The sequence below is a fragment of the Echiichthys vipera genome, assembly GCF_963691815.1.
Source record: "Echiichthys vipera genome assembly, chromosome: 10".
NCBI lineage: Eukaryota > Metazoa > Chordata > Actinopteri > Perciformes > Trachinidae > Echiichthys > Echiichthys vipera.
The window spans coordinates 11,550,370-11,569,899 of record NC_139835.1 but is presented as its reverse complement, the minus strand read 5'-3'; the positions used below and the strand labels follow the sequence as shown (position 1 = coordinate 11,569,899).

The 19,530-nt window shown below is 39.7% G+C and overlaps 1 protein-coding gene across 1 annotated transcript in view; it reads right to left on the bottom strand.

Annotated features, from left to right (window-relative positions):
* Positions 1-17,267, bottom strand: part of lrp1bb (low density lipoprotein receptor-related protein 1Bb) — a 287,271-nt gene extending 270,004 nt beyond the window's left edge. The window contains exon 1 of the mRNA XM_083922252.1: positions 17,137-17,267. Coding sequence (XP_083778378.1) covers positions 17,137-17,227 — 91 coding nt within the window. The 5' untranslated portion in view covers positions 17,228-17,267. The remainder of the gene's footprint in view (positions 1-17,136) is intronic.
* Positions 17,268-19,530: the final 2,263 nt, after the last annotated feature.

The window sequence follows — 19,530 nt, the reverse complement described above, 5'->3', positions numbered from 1 at the left end:
ACCTTGAAACAAATGTATTAGTGGGATAAATATTGGGCATGGTTTAATAATGTAATTCTTTCAATTTATTGGTTATAACAAATTTATAAGGTAGAAGCCATGTTTTTTCCCAATGAATATTAGAAAAATAAGAATTCCAAACAAATTATCCCTTTGGAGTCATTTTCCTTTTGCTGTAGAAGTAATTATTCCATATATGTTTATTTGTACATTCATGACTTTTAATATATATTCCATTACCAAAAAGGGGTGGCTCCAAATCCTGCAATTCTTGTCTCTCAGAGTAATACTTCATTAGTTGAAGGATTCCACTAGGTGTGAAAATGTGTTACTGTGTGCATGGATGTAGCCACTGTGATGTCACCTATTGGTTTGTGGACTACCATTTTGACGACATACATTTATTTTGTCTTTTGCTAATGTTAGATATTAACGTAGCTAACAGCCAAGTTAAAGATAGCTTAGATGCTTGAAGATTGTTTGTCTAAAAAAATGCAGTTTTGGTGGAAAAATGTTCAGGAGAGATGTAGCTTATGAAAAATGGTTCCAATATTTATTTCAGTGATTATGGGCCAAAGGGAAATGTTCTAATCTGTGTTCATGTTCACTTCTCCCACTGCAGTCAATTCACTCAGGACCTGCCACTACTCTCCTAAAGAAGCAGGGCAGTGTTGAATCGCACAGAAACAGGAAATTACTGTGAGTTGAACCGTCTAATTCATAGTCTCCGGTTTGGCATTTGGCTGTCCCCATCTTGATATTTTGGAGTCAGAAGTGACCATATTTGGACAAGAGTGCAAAGCTGGAGAGGAGCGCTTGGCTAAACACTTTTACTGATTTTGAACTGACCGACGTGAGCCATCCGGTGCACTTTTGCCGGGGGGTGAGCAGGGAGTTCCAGGTACTGACGCAATTCATCTGCATGTATTGCAGTGAAACAGAGATGGTTGAAAATCTGCAGTTTACCGGAGGTTTCCAGCTGCACCCTAAAAAAAGTCCACAGCTATTTTAATGTGCCATGGATACACATTGCTATGCCTCTATCCTGATTGACAGGTCTCCATTTAGCCACACCCAAAACCATACCCTGCTTCATCGTCTATTTTACGCCAAATTGGACCCTAATTTTCAAAATGAACATCATGCTGTATTGAAGAAGACCTGAAACTAGCGATTGAGACCATAACCCTATTAGGAAAATGTTAACTGAAGTAATAAATCAATTGAGAAGAAGGGGAATTTTCTCATTGACTTTACATGAAAGAGAATGCAGGTTTAAGGCTTTTACTTCACTTTTCAGGCCCGAAGCTACCTCCATTTTTTACAGTCTATGGTTATAACCCCCTCTGTCCAAAAAACTTTTGTATATGTTGCCAGGAAGTAAATTATTTCTTGCTGTGTTGCCCCATACCTCCAAACACTAATTCATATACGGCAATGCATTTGTACAATGCTTTATGATCCAGAATGTGTCCAGACAAATTCTGCATCAAAGCATTGTACACTCTGTATTATTAGAACACTTCTGGGGGGACTGTGGCTCAGGAGGTAAAGCAGTGGATGGATCTAGATTAGATCCTGTTGAACAGATTGCATTGCAGCCTCTGCCATCCGTGTATGAATGTGTGTGTGAATGGGTGAAAGAAAGAAAGGGAAAAAAAGTGTGACAAAGAAAAACTTGTGGTTTCACAGGAAGCTGTGCGTTCGACTACTTCCTAGTCGGGTGCAATAACTCCCTGGAGTGATGTCAAAACTCCAGAAGGTGTTGCAGTGGTCCTTTCTTTTTTCATTGTACTTTGAACAGAGCCAAGCTACCAATTTACCCCTGCTTTCAGTCTTTGTAATAAGCAAGGCTAACCATCTCACGGCTGTAGCTTTATATTTACCGAAGAGATATGAGAGTGGTATTGATCTTATCATCTAACTCCTGGCAAGAAAGCAAAATCTATTTCCCAAAATGTGAAACTATTCCTTTAATGTGGATCTTTCACATCTGATTGATGCCTGATCCATTTAATAAGGTTAGGATTGCTGCCAGTACTGATTCTTTATATTGAATTTGTGTCAACGCAATTAACAATTTCAGATCTCTATTTAGCTGTTGTCAAGTCCAAGTTCAATTCTGGCTAAGACATCCCCCTGAGACCTCCTTAGGGTTACTGTAACCACAGAGATAAGCGACATGTCCTGTGTAAGGAGTGTCTCGAGCAGACAGATGCTGCAGCCTGACCTCTGATAACTGTGTCAGAGAGCTTGGCGAGATGGCAGAGAAATCGAAAAACTGGTGCACTTCGAAGGCACAGGCTGCCTGCAAATATCTCCACAGACTTCATTTATGGATTGCAGCTACTAGACCAGAGACTTCAGGGAGCTGATGTGCCTTGTCTTGACCGACTGTTATGAATGATGAATCAGAGCATTGAGGTAAATCTGAGTCAGACATGGAAATGTTGGTTAGCTGAACAAGACTAAGGTCAAGAAGAGAGTATCTAAATATGAGAATTGCCATGTCGTGCTTGCCACAACTGATGATGACAGGCCTTGAAGCCACTCTTTTTGCAAGTATGGTTATTTTTAGAAATTATTTTTTTTCTTTTTATGTACTGTAGTCACTTTTTAAGGGGCTTCACAGAAAAGACACTTCTGACAAGAAGAAGTACTTGTCAATACAGTTAATAGGCTGCTTTGGTGAGCTGTATCCCAGGAAAGGTCGCTCAGTCATAGAAGCCACTTGTCAGGTAATTTCTACCTCTGCATAAGAGATTGGGAAGAGTGACATTAATGCATGGATGACAGAGCCTTCTTGATTATTGTGCAATCTCAGAGGTTAATAGCAGAGGGCAGAATGTAATGCTGTACATTTGATTAAGCTGGACCTCTGAGCCACACGAAGAGGCACTTTAGGAACAATCATTGCTAAATAAACACACTGTCAAATTAGTCAACTTCATCATCAGGCAAGGATTGTGAATTTATTGCTCTGAATACAAGTCCAGATGTAAATGTGGGGAGACATTTAATGCATTTTGTGAGTCTGTCTATGCTGGTAATCTGAGATATTGTTAAAAAAAATTCTTTATATTTTAATGAAAATGAAATGAATGATAATGAAATACCTCGGCCTAAAGGAAATGTGGTGGGCATGTTTCTCTATATCCTCACACTTAAACGACAGACTATTTGCCAATGACTCCCAAAACAACATTTGACTGTTCTATTTAATGTAAAACAGTCACTCGGTGGCAGTTTAAACAAATTACCATATTAATGTGTTGAAGCAGTTGCACTTTTAAACATGTGGTTACTACAGGGTTACATGTGGTTACACGTTAATGTGTAATGCTGCTTTTACACTGCAATTTCCCAGATTGGGATCTTTGAAGTATTTATTTTCTATTCTATTAAGTTATGGCAACAAAACTACTTGCTTAGAGTTGAGAAAACATCATGGATTGGCGTAAAATGAGTCACAGACGTAAATACATCATACATTCCGTCTGTAACAAAGATGATTAATCACCATCACCATGAATTCATAATTTACCTACAGTCAACATTTAATATTTTAAACTATAGTCATCGAACATATTTTAGTCTTTTGCAGAATAATTCAATAAAACCTCTGAGTGGCAATACGGTTGGCATAATGCTGTAAGCAGGCATAATGCTTGCTTTAAAGATATAATCTGTAAGTTTTTCATCTATTTAATTCCCTTTTAAGTTAAAACAATGGTGATTGATCATATGACCCACTAATTTAAGCACTTCTACTTGCCTTTTTGCTGAGTGTTCCAGTCTGTGTGTCTGTGGAGACATTCCCTCCCTACATGTAAATAAGCCGCTATGTTAGTGACGCTGCTGACAGCGCTTGGTCTGCCGGTGGAGATCGTCACTGACGGTTATGCTGCGTTGTAATCAGAAATCTGGAACTTCCAACTTCTGACTCAGGCTTGTAGTAAGGGCAGAAGTGTAATAGGAACATGTGTGTGTGTATGGATTTAAGAGGGTAACATATAGGGGACGGACTGGAAGTAGAGAAGTAAATGTGTTTCAATAAAGTAACTTATAATGTTCATTAATCTTGCGTTTGGAAGTTTTATTAATTTCTACATAATGCTTCAAACTAGACAAAAAGGCACCCTTCTACTTGACTTGGCTCTGATGGTTGTACTGTGTGGTTCATGAGTATGCATGTCAGTGATCAAGGTTCACACATTAAGTTCACACAAGGCTTCGCACCCAGCTTGCCACGGCTCAGCACAGATATCACAGATGTTAGTTTTCTGTGGCTCTGAAATTCAGCTGCTATGACTCGAAGGTTTCTCCCTATTTTTCTACAGTATGTTCAAGTTAATCCCTATATGCCTAGCCTATGTTATGCTATTTAACTGAAGTCTATGATTGAGTTTGGATTGATTTCTTTGTCTATCGGTCTCTGTAATGCCACTTTGCAATGAAGAAGTGCATTATAGTCTAAATACAATTAATATAATAAGAAAATAAACAAAAACTACAGTACATTATAAAATCACAAAAGTCACAGAGGGAAAAATGACAATGTTGTCTCGGTATGATACTCATCACTTTTCTTTATAGTAAAGTGCTCCCTTATTTTTCTGCTATCTGTGTTTACTGGTTAATTAGTATAAATTGATACTCTCATACTATAAAATCTCAATTACTTATTACAATTCGTTCATCAGCCATACATTGCATATTATATATGCACTGTTTATATTGTACCTATTGATTAAAAATCATTCATGGTCACACTGTTTAATTGTTTCACTGCTTTATGTCTCTAAAGCTTACTGTTTTATTGTTTTATTGTATCTATCTTTCTTACTTTTTCGTTTTCCCCACCTATTTGTTAATTGCTTTGTGAAGCTAGGCACCAAAGCATTTCACTTCACACTGTACTGTGTATATGATGGTGTATGTGATAAACAAACTTGATTTGATTTGATTAGCAGAATAGAGCAGCAGAATGTGTTGTCTCTGCTGGGACATATAGGACACTGTCTGGTATCAAAGGGCTTGAACAATGAGAATTGACAACAACCCATCAAACTTTTTTCAAACAGAAAAAACTGCACACAACTGCTGTTTGTACAATGTTGGCCATTTCAAACTGTTACTTCAAATGCCAACAAACATGGAACAACACTGTCTACAACAGCGATAACACCTATGCCACCGAACAACCCTCGTGCAATCTGTTGCTTCGAACAAGTTGCATGGATAATGCACATCAACAAACCTGTCACTGTGGAGGGAGGCATTACGAAGGTTTCCATCACTTGATAGTGATTAAACACCTTTTCATCGCATTCTTCTAACCCCTAAAACCCATTTACTAATTCTGCCTTTGCTGCCTTCTGTTCAACTTGACCACCAAACTGTAAAATGTGCTTTCCTAGAATTATGCCTCTGATTTTTATCCACTGAAGGCTATTAAGTCCTTTAACCGGAGTGAAAAGAGAATCAGGACATGAGAGAAAAGAGAGAAAAGACAGGCGAGACGGAAAGAGAAAGCATATTGGAACAATAACAAAAGCCTACATTGTGCAAGTATGCCGAGACAATAATGTCAGACAGCCACAGCACAACATTTACCTCACAAATGCCCCAGTTTAACACAAGCCAGCCCACACTTTTTTGGATTACAAAAAACAAGTCAAAGTTTAAATTATGTTCAATCACTCCATATACAAATGTTATCTCTCAACCAAAATTACAAATGCTTGAAAAGAGCAACACTCTGCGTAATTGTTGCTGTTATACAAGGATTGGGTGTAGTTACCACGGTAATGCCTTTCACCTCCTTAAAAAGGCAACACACTACAGGTGAACAGGATACACATTGTAACTATAATATGAATATGTGCTAATTTGCAACATTTCCAGATCAGAACTCTGAACATTAGATGAAACCAAGTGCACAGTTATTGTTTCATTTTTGTAGATATTTCAGTCAGAGGTTTCAGCAGAGACGAATGAATATCCCTTTTTTACACTTCAAAAATCAGAAAACACTTTCGACAGCCATACAGGAAAAAATGTAATGCATTTTTTTATGAATAAGGCCAGGGTGATACTGTATACTGTATGAACAAATGAATATAGATGAGAATTCTGGGAAATTTGGTGTATGAAAGTGCTCATTTAGAATAGAGATTTCTGGCTGTGTGTGTATGGCCTTAATGTGTATGTATTTTTGTTTAATTGTGACTGATAGTTAACAGAACAAAATGGGCCCTGTGTCCCCAATACACTTGAATACTGGAAAGGTATTTTAAGCCATTCTCTCATGATGTCTTTGACTGTGAGCTGATGTGTTTCCCTCAGTTGAAAACTGTTCTACTGTGACCTGTACTTGAACATTTTATAGCATTGATCGGCCATCTCCTACTGCGTTAAGTCCAATTTACACCTTATATATTAACTGCTTGCCACACACATATGTGTAAACTCATGCATATACAGATGGTTGAAAACATTTCTACACAGACAAATGTATTTTATTACACTTGGATTTAGTTTTTCTTGTTTTAACTCCAGTTCATTCAAACTATTCCACACGGATCACTTAATGAGAACTTGGTTTTGTACCACACAGGTTGGCACCATCCTCTTCGTCTGAAGTTTGAATGATTTTCATATTTTCAAGTGGTACAGGTTTCCTACCAAGTCCTAAATATATGCAAATCTGGTGAAGTGGAGACACTAAATTGCCCCTTGGCGTGAATGAGAGTGTGACTGTGGTTGTGATGTGTGTTAGCCTGTGACAGACTGCTAACATCTCCATATGTTTCCCTGTCTTTTATTTAGTGCATGCTGGTACTGTAGAGGCTGTTATACTAAAATAACCCATTACACATCACACATGATGAGATATTTTAAATTACATAGTATAAAATGTGGGGAATTAACTGGCAGGTTATTGATACAATTATATTAAAAGGCAGTAATAAAAAAGGATTCTTTTCTGATACACATGCTTTATAGTTAATATTTAATGTGCACAAACCTCAATGTACAATCGAATCAATGATCCACAGAGGTGATGTCACTATGTGGTTACTGAGTCAGTTTTCATGGCAGAGGGCATGACTCTTAATTTGCATCAAGTGATAAGAGTAAATAATAACTTAGTAAATACTTCCAATGGCATATTTTAAAACCAAAATGATTCATGACTTGCAATAAGCAGCTTGCACAATCATTTAAATATTTAAAAGCTTTTGATGGTGTGTTCTAGTTATAAATATTTAAAGAAATACTAAATTAAATTATCACAACTCTTCAAATGTAGAATAAAAAGACTGGTTGCTCTCTTTGGCAATTATTTCAAAATGCACTGTTGGCTTCTCGTTATTTTTGCTAAATGACCTTTCTTGCCTGAATAAAAAGTCTCATTTAAAGTCTTCTGTTGGAATTAAGTAGGAATGAATGAGGTATGGCACAACATATTTAAAAGTATGGGTTATCAGGGCACAGTAGCTCAACTGTTGGAGGGTGCACCCCATAAACAAAGGCAGAGTCCTTGCCCCAGGCCCTGGTCTGAATCCATCTCACAGTCCCTTGCTGCATGTCAGCCAGTCTCTCTCTCCCCTTTCCTGTTGATCTTGAGCTGTACTGTCAAATAAAGGCAAACAATGCCAAACAAATAAACTTCATAAAACTGCCATGGTGTATGCATGTAAAGGTAGACAAAATCTGCATTTAATGGAATAAAGTAATACATGTAAAAAAAAATGAACATGAAAAATCCAATCCCTCTCCAAAAAAAGAAAAGCATGTGGCCACTAATCTTCAATTTTTCACTTGTCCGAGGCCAAAAAAGCAGTCATAAGAATGTACTCTCTAAGAGGAACATTAAATCTTAGCGAGTCCAGAGAGATTTTTATTATTTCTCTGGTGTTTTCTTCTAGGCACTGAGCAGTGAGAGATACCTGTGACAGCTGACATGTTTGAGGCCCAAGAGCTTAATCTCTGGTCTCCGGTACGGAGCAGTGAGGCGCATCACTAAAGCAAGAGGGGGAGTGACTGCACGCATTTCAAATCAGCCGACACGAGAAATGGAACGGGAGTTAACCACGTAGCATGAGCGCGGGAGCACTGCTCTAATCGTATCAAAGACTTCTACAAACAAACATGGGTGAACTGTGATTGATGGGAACGCAGTTAATAGGACTCCCAATCCAACACTGTGCGAGAAGGGAGGGTGGCGGGAAGCAGAGATCAATAGCAGCTCGGAAGCATGTTAGGGAATCATACTGAATCAGATTGATGACAGCTGGTGGTGATGTATTTGGCAATCTAATTTTAACACAAAGTAACTCAGTGATAGTGCTGCCATAAGACTGAAGTCAATCCTCATGGGCCAACAGTACCACAGCTGTTGAGAGTGAATTGTGTGTCTGCTGCAGGTGTAAGTAGGGGCAGCAGTCTTTGATTTTCAATTCATGCACTATGCCATCAAAGTGCATTAAATTATTCATCCTTATAGGCAATCTCACAAATATTTTAGGCCAAAAAGCCTCTTTCAGTGCACTGTCAGGCTTGGAGATAGATTTAGGCTCGCTGCTCCAAATTGATATTGAAAGAATCAGATTGGTAGATATTCATAGTGCAGCCCAAAGCAGTTGACAATAAACCGGCTGCACATTTGATGTAGCCACGCGTTGCTTTGCAGGCATGAAAATGAAGCCAATAATTTCTCTTTCTACCCTCCATCTAGCTGGACTGGATTACAGTGAGCTCTTCCAGGGAAGTCAGCCACGAGACATACAGGGCAGAGACATTCATTTTCAGAAAAGCTCAGTTTGTGTATGTGTTTGTATGCATGAGCTACAATATATACCGTTTGTGTGAGAGAAAGTTGGTAAGCTCTGTAAAAAAGAGACCCCTAATGTACCGTATGTACTGTACACCCCTACACTGCCCTGCATCTTTACTAAAGATCATTTTATCTGAATTCATCTTCTGGTTAATGGCTGAAATATACTGCAGCTCTTTAAGGGCAATGGGTTGTGAGAATGACTGAAAAACAAATCAGGCAAAAGAGAAATGTCTTCTGTTCTGTAGTAAGTGGTCCCTGCCTAAGCATTTTATGTTTAAATCCATAGCGGAAAATTGTGGATTATTACAGGGACGTACATTAAAATGGAACACCTTGATGGCTCAATATTTCTTAATTGCTCAGTGCACCAATTTTTCTTTTAAGACGGACACAGCGTACCATCACCAACTGGCCTTAGGTTTATCTGCTGAATGAAGCTTGTTGGGGGATGGATGAATCCCTCCCCTGTTCTGGTTTTCTGGGCCAATTCTGCATGATGGAGCCCTGAGCCTTCGGTCTGTGCCAGGTGGCAGCTGGGAGAGAGAGAGTCCCAAGCCAGGCTTCAGGAGCCCTCTCTCTGGTCCTCTGGCCACCATCGTTGCCACTTGGGGCCCGACACTGGCACTTCTGACCTGCAGATAGGCCAGGGTCTGCCCTGCAATAGCCAGTTTGTCTGAGCATCTACCTTTTGTCCACAATTTATTTGTTGAGCCAATAATTCCAGGTGTACCCCACCATTCACCATTTAAAAACTGTGGATTTTTATTTTCCCCCTGCAGAAATTCCCTGAGCTGATCACTTTAAATCTCAAAGAAGCTCTGCTACACAGAAGAGCATTCATCTCCAGTCTATTCACCTAAATTAAATTCTGCTGTGTCTGGTATGGACACTGGCAGAAAATGTTCTCTGCTCATACAAAGTGATGAATCAAATCTTAAAGTATTAATCAGCGAGATGCTTGTTGTTGGGGCTGGGCCATAGAGGCTCAGCGCATACAAGCTCATGCATTAACCAGGGGATCTCCATACTGCCAGTTTAATATTTGGGTGTGAGTGTGCCAAGAAATATAAAAGCTTCTCCAAACAACAATGTAAATTCTCCATGCAGGGTGAATTGCTTCCTACAGAAATGGGTACCTCTTCACCACCTCATAGAGAAAACTAAAACCCCTCATGTGTTTTTAAATTAAAAGTGTATTTCATCACTGTACCGTTACTGTACCTTTGACAGCTCATAACACTAATATAACATGTTCTGTGTCATTTTTGTCCCTTGGGAGACTCCGATGAACCACAGAACAATAGAAAAACACCTCCACCGGCCCGTCTAGTCAATCAAAGGTGTGCCGTCCTTTTTGCAGGGATAGATAGCAGACATCAGTGATAAAGAGTGGCGAGTTAAGTGGGAACTATAAAAAAGTGAGGTTAATGCTCCTGCTCCATCTCTCTATATATTTGAACAGCCATCTATTCCCATGGCAACACAACCTCTGCAGGAATGGTTCCAGCTACCCTAGTATTTAGGTAGCAGTGCATACGATAGCCAACTGGTCAAAAGCTAAATAAACAAGACAACAAAAGGATACAGCTGCAGTTCCTCTAGATCATACAGCCCTTTTAAAAAGCTCCTGGTATTGATACTGAATATTGGTATCATATCAACTAGAGGACCTAAGGCATGCTATTTTGTCAAGAAGGAGGCAAATACCGCAACAAAGTAAGGCTAAATTTAGGCAAGAGAAAAGGGTTCCTTGACCTCTGGCCTAAAGATATCTGAATGAAAATGGGTTCTATGCGTACCCACAAGCATACACACAAACACACACACTATTCTAATCCCATGCAGTTTTGGGCAAAAAAACATGCATTACAGATGTGTTATTTTGGCCTATTCTAATAAGGGTGTATTTGAATATTTCTGCATACTTGGGTCCCTAAACAGTCTTGGATTTGCATAAATTGTCTCTGACTTGAAAGCTGAGACTTTTGGATTCAATAAGCCCATCATATTCATGGCTGATGATGTCGGTTCCCATGGTAGCCATTTCATTGTACTGAGACCTTTTAACGAGCTAACTTTTCCCCATGTTTATAGATATAGATAAATAAAGACAACATTATACAAATATAAAATATCAAAGTCTGATCCAAACAGTGTCTGCTTAGAAAAAGTCTGACCCCTCTAGACCAGACTAGACAGAATGGAGGAACTAGGTGGTCTGCAAGGATCCACTGCTGCACTGAACATCGGCACATACTGAGCACACAGCGTTATGCAGGGGGCATATCCTCGGGGTGCTGCCTCCATCCAGCTAGCAGTTCACCCTTTCAAACTGACAGAAAGACTTTTAGCCTGAGATGGAGACCCATCTCAGTCGCCCCCCGCCCCGCACTATTCCCCCCCTGGAGAGGCTCTCACTTTTCACATCATGCTGCATACTAACTTTAACCTTTCCTGTCCAGGCATTCCATGATCATGCTCTTAACAAATATATGCCCTAGAATATATATACATTACAAAACTGTTTCATTGTTTGAATTTGTGTTTCAGCAGATGGTCTCGCTTTTTGCATGTGCAGTTTTTTTCCCTCCATTCACAAGAAACATTACATCACCCTTACATTTCATTTTATGATGCATTCTATCTTATCCATCACCCACTAATGCCCTCATGCTCAACTCGACTTGTGAAAGGAGTGGTTTACCCTATGAGCCCCATTTTCATTAGCATATTTGGCAATAAAACAGTTATGCATTCCTCCATTAATAATTTATCTACACTTTTTTTTATATATGAATCAAGCAGCCATTTCAGTATACAGCTGAGTTGCTCTTGGATTCAATTCCTGCAAAATGGGGCTTCTCTGAAGAAAGGCTTATTGATTCATTATTCACATTTTAAATTACGTAACATTTCAGAAAAATCTAATATGAAAGCCCATGCCACCCACATAATTAAGTCTGCCCGAACTTCAACACAAATCGATCATGTGGGTTAAACATTTTAAAATGTAGCTCCTCCTGTTATTGGTAATCAATGGCAATGGCTTTCACAACGTGAGCCAATCCATTACAGATTCAATTGTAACCCATTAAGACTGTAAGAGGTGATATTAAAGGTGACACTATCAAAATCCAATGGCTTCATTCAATAAGTTGGTTCTACAAGAGTCAGCCCAGCCCCACCATCACCCTGCATACCATAATGACACAGTGTAAGTGTGTGTGTGTGTGTGTGTGTGTGTGTGTGTGTGTGTGTGTGTGTGTGTGTGTGTGTGTGTGTGTGTGTGTGTGTGTGTGTGTGTGTGTGTGTGTGTGTGTGTGTGTGTGTCACTGCTGCCTCCTGTAGCTCGAGGCAATACTTCACCTCTGCCCCAAGAAAGATGTAAGAGCTCAGTGACAGCAACACTTAGCTGACATCACCGCAAAGATGTGTCAGCTGTTCTAATGTCTTTTCATAGCTTGTAAAAGACTCAATGCAATCTTGCAAAAGTGCTGTCGACGCCTTTGGCTCACACAAACCTCAGAAAACCAGTGATGACTAGTATGATGTTTGAAGTACTTCTGGGGGATAAACTAAACATTGAAAGGCTTAATCTGCTCACGTACAAACTGAAGCTGACCTTCTCAACACGCTACTAGATGACAGGCTGCTCTGACAACTCGTCTGGTTTTCCAGACAAGACATAGTTGTGAGGCAATAGTCAATAAAAAGCACCTGAAGAACTGAACACAGGTCCTGAATGCCAACAACAACTCCAGCCAGTGCCTACTCAACAAGTTTTCCTTTGCAATGCTGACTAGTCCATCACCTCCTACTGAGACCACCCTCCCCTTCATCCTGCCCCTGGCATTCACTTTATTTACTCTTTCCAAACCAGCTTCAACTGGAATCTACATGTGGTTTCTCCAATCACAGGGTGAAGACAGCATTGCCGGGTGAGTGCAAGCCACCTTCCGTTCTGAGGATCACCTACTGCTGAGGTAGACGCTTTTTCCTCCGTGTCAGGACAGGATGCGGACAGAAAATCGAGCTATAAAGGAGGACTCACAGCTGGCTGGCTCATTTTGTGTTAATGCTTTCCAGAAAAAGATGTGAAACAGCTATGAAAACAGAATTCAGAGCAACCTTAGAAGGTCAACCGTTAGTCACTGTCCAGCATTTCTTCTATAAAAATGATATCCTGGTCGGATGGCTGAATGTCATAGAAAGGCCTCAGGATCATGAAGAACAGTACAGATTTTTGTTTTAGAGTAGTGTAAGTGATTTACATAATGTCCATTTGGTTGCAATCTCTCATGTCCAACTGCAATTTAGTGACCAATTTTCTGCCTCAAAGCCATCTATTAAATGAGTAAGGATACAATAGTGACATTAAGGAGAGTGAGCATTTATTTAACTCAGCAGCAGTAAGGAAGCAGAGTTATAGATAGTCATTGAGCAGATGTCAGAGATTATTAATGTGCAAAGCCCTGAATTGTGGCTTGGTGCCCCTTGCTGTAACGCCGACACTCTGGCTTTGATTACAAAGTGATTCAATGGAATGAGGACCATTTTTAACTCTAAAAAGTAAGGACTGAATATGTGACATGATGGACGAAAAATAGGCATTTGTAAAAATCCTTTGTTCATGAGAAATATGTATCAATATGGTTGCCTTACTTACAATTACATTAATATTATTAGAAATTATTAGTAGTATTTTTAGTAGTAGTTAGTTATTAACATTAAACCCCTCCAACATGGGATTACAAGACACATATGACTAAAAACTGAAAGGTCCTATGTTATAAAAAGTGGGATTTCCAAGTCTTTTTCAGTTTTAAAGCACTTTGAGGTACTATATAAATACTGTGAAAGTATCAAACAACTATAGTATATGTATAGGTAGAAAGAGGCGCTAAGTGCTGTTACAGTCATTCTCCCTCTGCAGTGACAGCAGAGGGGCTTAAAAAGACAGGCACTAAAATTAAGTGTTTTGGACAGGATGAGAAAAAAAATTAACATGAAAGCGTGTAAAAATGTTCTAGAAACTCACAATACAAGTATGAAACTGAAAATGAGCATGTAAAAAGCCACCTCTGTTAACAAGAAAAACATGAGTTATATCACATTATATGTACTTGATATATATATATATACTTATACAGTATATACTTCAAAATATTTCCAAATATAATCACATAGCAGCAGAGAAAATAAAATATACAGCCTAAAGTTTATCCTGAGGCTTTCCCCCAACCTCTCCCAGGCTTTTTACAAAGTAACTGGCTGACTTTAAGTGGTACTCCAGTGATGCACTTCCATAAAGTTAAAGCACCCACAAGAGACTGAAGAAAGACATGGTCAAAATAGAAGCAGAACAAACCGAAATATCGACTTTTACCCCCTAGTAATGGTCAAGCTTCAAAACACGCTGGATCCGACATCATTTCCATGCAACGCAACCTGAGGCTATCTGTTCTCCAGACCAAGCAACGGTAAACCTGATCATCATCATCAAGGTCACTTTTTTCAGACCTTAGACAGCTCTTACAGAACCAGGGCATTATACAACTGCATTTTTGTAACCAGTTAACTAAACTGTGTAAAATCTGTGCCCATCTATATGTTTTTTTTTAATATGTAAAAATGTTAGTAAATTTTACTAAACAAAGTATTATGCGGTTCCCGGTAAAATAGAACGATAACAGGACAACAGAAAACAAAATATAACAAATTTGCATTAAGGTCATACAGTGAACAAATCAGATATCAGATTTCAACAGAGCACATTAAGATCTATACTTTACTTTACCGAATACATTATATAAAACACAGTCTCTATAATATCATATTCTATGATACTAAATGTGTGCAATTTTGGTTTAGTCCATATGTTGTACAGTATGTTGCAAATATGTGCTTTTTACATTTAGAAAAATGAATCTGAAAACACCTTGTTTAAATGTGAAAGAAGCTAAAGGGGTCTGAAATGTGAGCTGGCCTTTGCACACACACAGGCACTCACTTACACCTCTGTGATACTGTCTCGCTTAATTAGTTCCTAAAGGCTGCCTTCAATGCATTAGTAAGTGGACCTATCTGTGTCTTCCATTATGTTAGCATCTTTTAAATGGGGTGTACATTTGAAACAACCTTGAGCTGTCTGTGCTAGGTGATGTTTATCTGGCGCTGAGGTCACTGACTGAGATCAAGACTCTTTAGTTTTAAATATATATATATATATATATATATTAGACAGCAGTCTACTGAATCTAAACTTCTCTTTTCTGTCTTTGCGTCAGATCAGCTATGTTCTGCCATGCCGGTCCGGCCAGGTCATCCAGCTCAGTGTTAGATGGACACAAGTGATAAGGAGTAGGACACTGTGGAGACATTTCAAGGAGACAATGCTATTCTATGGATGAGCTGGAAATGCTTCCAATTCACACAGAGAAAAACCACAGACTCACTACTTGGCAGTGAGCGTAACAACGCTGCTACCACAAAGCAAATTCATTTTGGACTAATTAGGCTAACCACCAGCTTTGGTGTTGGAAGAAATAAGAAATGCTATTATCATTAGTGTCCATTTAGACACAGTGACGAGAGCTTCTATTTATTCTCAGTGCAAATGCTGACGAGCAGGACGGCATCGGCTCATAAGACAAATCTGCAGGTCTCAACTTTACTTTCAGCTCTGCGCGTGTGTCTGAATATCTGCTCTTAGTTTACATATCATTTTGCTAGCCCGCACGAGACATTCTAAGGGCACATGAATCTTCACTTTTATTCAAGCTTTATGCTGACAAAGCTCAGTGCTGCAATGCTGAAAAAACACAAACTCTAACAGCCATTTAACAGTCCGCTCTCAGAGCAGGGGCATCCTCGGGGACGTCAAGAGAGACAAATTCAACTTTTCATTTCATGCACAGAGAGTGGTAAACAGTGGTTTTCTTGCCTACTGTGATTACCAGTCAAACTCTCAGTCCCTGTTCTCCACGCTGTGTTGGGGGGCATTTGGTGACATTTGGGATGGTCTCTCAAACACACAGCCAAAGCATGACACTCATTGCTATGCTGGAGAGTGGACAAGTGAGGTACCTCGAGGCCAGCAATTAATGGATATACTATGATTCCCAACAGCATTTAATCATGATTTTTATGTTTCTAAAAAATACCTCATGTAACTGCAATTACACATAGCAGATAGAGTCAGTATGTCCAGTGATCATAATTAAAAATGTATACTTTATTGCCAGCCCTGAAAAATTAAACTACAAAGCAAAAAGTTATAACATAGGTTAAACATAAAGATTAATATTTAGGCTAAAAATTCCATTTCCATCATACTTAAGTAACCTGCCGATTTATGTTCCTTTGAGGATCCACATGATTATAAAACTTTCAACCCGCACACTTCCAAGAAGTAGCCATCTGCAATTGGAGCTGACGAAGCTGTAGGCAACACAACTCGAAGATGTGCTTGAACTCTATTCTGCAAATAAATGATCTTAATAGGTGAAGTGCGAGGGTCATTTCATCCCACATGACGCCAGAAAGACTGCTGATTGTGAAAAACCTGTGAAGCAGCAGCACTGGAGCGAGGATGCATGTGCTGTCATTTTGTGACATTCAAACGTGCAACAGTCAATATGCTGCTCAAAAAAAATAAAAAAAGAGTACCCCGACATGACTAGAATATGCACCCCGAACCGCAGATCCACAGTTTACCGTGCAGAAAATATCCTATCAACTGCGTCTCCATCCTATGATGTGCTGATCCCACGACGGAAATACACGCTTCGGCCCGGGGGAGAGACAAAACACACTTTGGCACGGAGATATTTTCACCTGCTGCACCGTAGGAGAGCGCTGCTACGCGCCTGCAGTCAGAGCATCTGAATGAATTCTGACTGGCTCCCGACAGCCTCAGGAATGTTCCTAAAAATGCAAAAGCTGTGCCTAATGCGCAGTGCAATTTAAGTGTGTTATAATTAAGGTGCTGACGTTATTTGTGGTTTATCGCATTATAATGCAACCTTTTTAACATCCCGAACGATAAAAGAAAAGATGCAGACTTCCAGTGTATCATCACACACTGGACAAAAAAAAAAAAAAAAAGAATGACGAGCAATTTTACATGATTTACTCTTTATCATTCATGACTGATGGCTTTTAGAAAAACATCCAACCGCTGCACAACATTTGGCGCCCGTAACAACACCATGCAGACTGCACTATAAACCGGCCCACGGTGCCCAAGTTTCACCGGACTGCGCATCCCCGCATCCCCGGTTCTTCCTTACCTCTCTCCTCGCCCGACACTGCCGAGGGCTCGGCGCACGGAAATAATCCCGAGAATAGGGCTAGGAAGGCGAGTAGAAAAAACTCGGACATGTTTTCGGAGAGCGGGCTACAAAGAGCCGCGGTGCTTCCCCCGGTCCTGCTCCTGCTCCCGGTCCGGGTCCAGTCTCCCCCTCCACCACCACCCAGTTGTCGAGCGCCGTTATTCGGTGGTGTCCAGCGGAACCAGTGCGCAGAACAGTGCAGCGCTCCCCCGAGCTCCGCGACACATGCACACCGCTGCTCTCGCTGTGCTCTATACAGCAAACAGACGCACCGGAGTCGGCAGGAGAGATGAGAGTCAGAGGCAAGGGGACAGAGCGAAGGCGGGGTGGGAGTGTAGGAGGATAAAGAATGAGTACGTTTCCTGTCTTTTCTCAATGATTAAATGCCGTCAAGGTGGCGCAGCTCGCCTGAAATTCATCATAATGGTTAGCTGTGCAGTCAGCGGGTGTCGTTCGTAGGGGGAGCCTTAAAAAAAAGAAGAAAAAGTGAGAGAATGTAGCAGGAAGCATGAATAATCTCAGCCCTCAGCGCTGTCTCCCTACAGTCAAGTTCAACATACAAAACCCTACAGACGCATCATATAAAATACTAAAGTGACATTTTTGAACTGTTGGACTTGTTTACAATCATGTCAATGACGCCCCAAACTGTGACTAATTGGACCACACAGAATGTCTGACACCGGACTGCATGGCGATAATTAAAGACACTATGCTGTGGTCATTCAAGTGCTGTTACATTTTGCAACAGCAGTTCATGTAGTGACTCGGATATGGCCACTTTGTAGTCCAGTCACCTTGTGTTGCCTTCAGAACTTGGTAAAAGAGGTGACTGTCAGACCTTTAGTAAATGAATACCCCCTGAAGAACATATGGAAGCTTAATGTCACGCATTACTGTTGCTGCCATTGTAAGTGGGGTTATTTTTGACAGAGGGAAACAAGCACAGCAATAGAAGAATGTTAAAAAGACCTCTGATTTTTTCTTTGGTCGGAAAAATTCCAGTCCATTTCCCCCTTTCCTGCTGTTTTGATTGAGAATTAACAAGGACACATTGTATGAGCTCAGATGCTGAATGTTGAACATCAAGGCTTGTATTATGCTCCTTAAGAAATCACCAAATATTACACTGGATGGTAGGCCATTTTGGTGAGAACTAGCCTTAGTGGGTTGTTCTGTGATTATATCCACCCCTTTGGTGTTTGTTTTAACTAAGAAAATTGTGGTCAATGTTAATGTCAAACACTTTAATTCCCTACATGTTACAATTTATAATAAAAAAAATAAATGTATAATAATATGGCTCTAACCCACCTAAAACCGCTAAGTTATTATTTTCTCTCTAATTTGTGGTTGTGGTTTTTCATGTTTATTTCATATATATATATATATATATATATATATATATATATATATATATATATATGGTATCCTCTATCTACATAGAGACATAGATAAAGTATGCAGTAATTAGAGATGAGTTATTGCAAGAAAAGTACTTATTTTAAGAAAAATCCAACACCTGTCATCTATGTTATAAGATGTGTACCTGTATGTGTTTTCTTGCAATACCCTAAGTTTAATCACTGCAGTTTTTTGAACACTAGTGGTGTTGTGGTCTATGTGGTTTTTGATTATACTAGAACAAACATTCTGCTGAGAGCCATTAATGGCCATTCTCACAGCCATAAAATAAAAATCTCTTGGAGAGTCACAAGGCCATTGTCAAAATTATTTTCTAGTTCAAGGATAAAATGCCTTTCGCCTGTGGATCGCTCTTCATGGCCTGTTACAGCGCTACTAACAATACTGTGTTGGTGCATTGGCCGGAATAAGAGGGAGCAGTAGCAAAATGATTTTCATTGTTTGGTGTGGATGCTGCAGCTGAGCTTAGTGTGGGAGACCTTCAGAAGAGCAGAGCGTCATAGCATTGCACAGTGGTCGGAGAAGAAAGTGATAGAATTGCATTAAGCGTGTGTTAATATTGGTGTGGATCTTTCCGGGCAAAACAAAAGTCAAACGCAGAGGCGGTAGTGTTTTTACCGCTAAATCAGTTTATTTGCTTGCAGAGCCCAAGCTTATTGGGACACATTTCTATACTGTGGTAATCAAAGAAGATTGCAAACAAATACATTTAATGCCTTCAGAAATTAGTTTCTACATTCATGTCCTTGAAAACAGCAACAAACAATCTCACCTCAAGGTCCGTTTAGTAGCTGCTCTGGAGGTCTTGATCAATGCGAGACCAAGCTGGCAGGCACGAGGACTCACATTGCAAAACATGTAACAATGTGCTCTGGGACAATAAAAAGGTCAACTAAATAGAATTGAACAAACTAAACCAACCAAAAA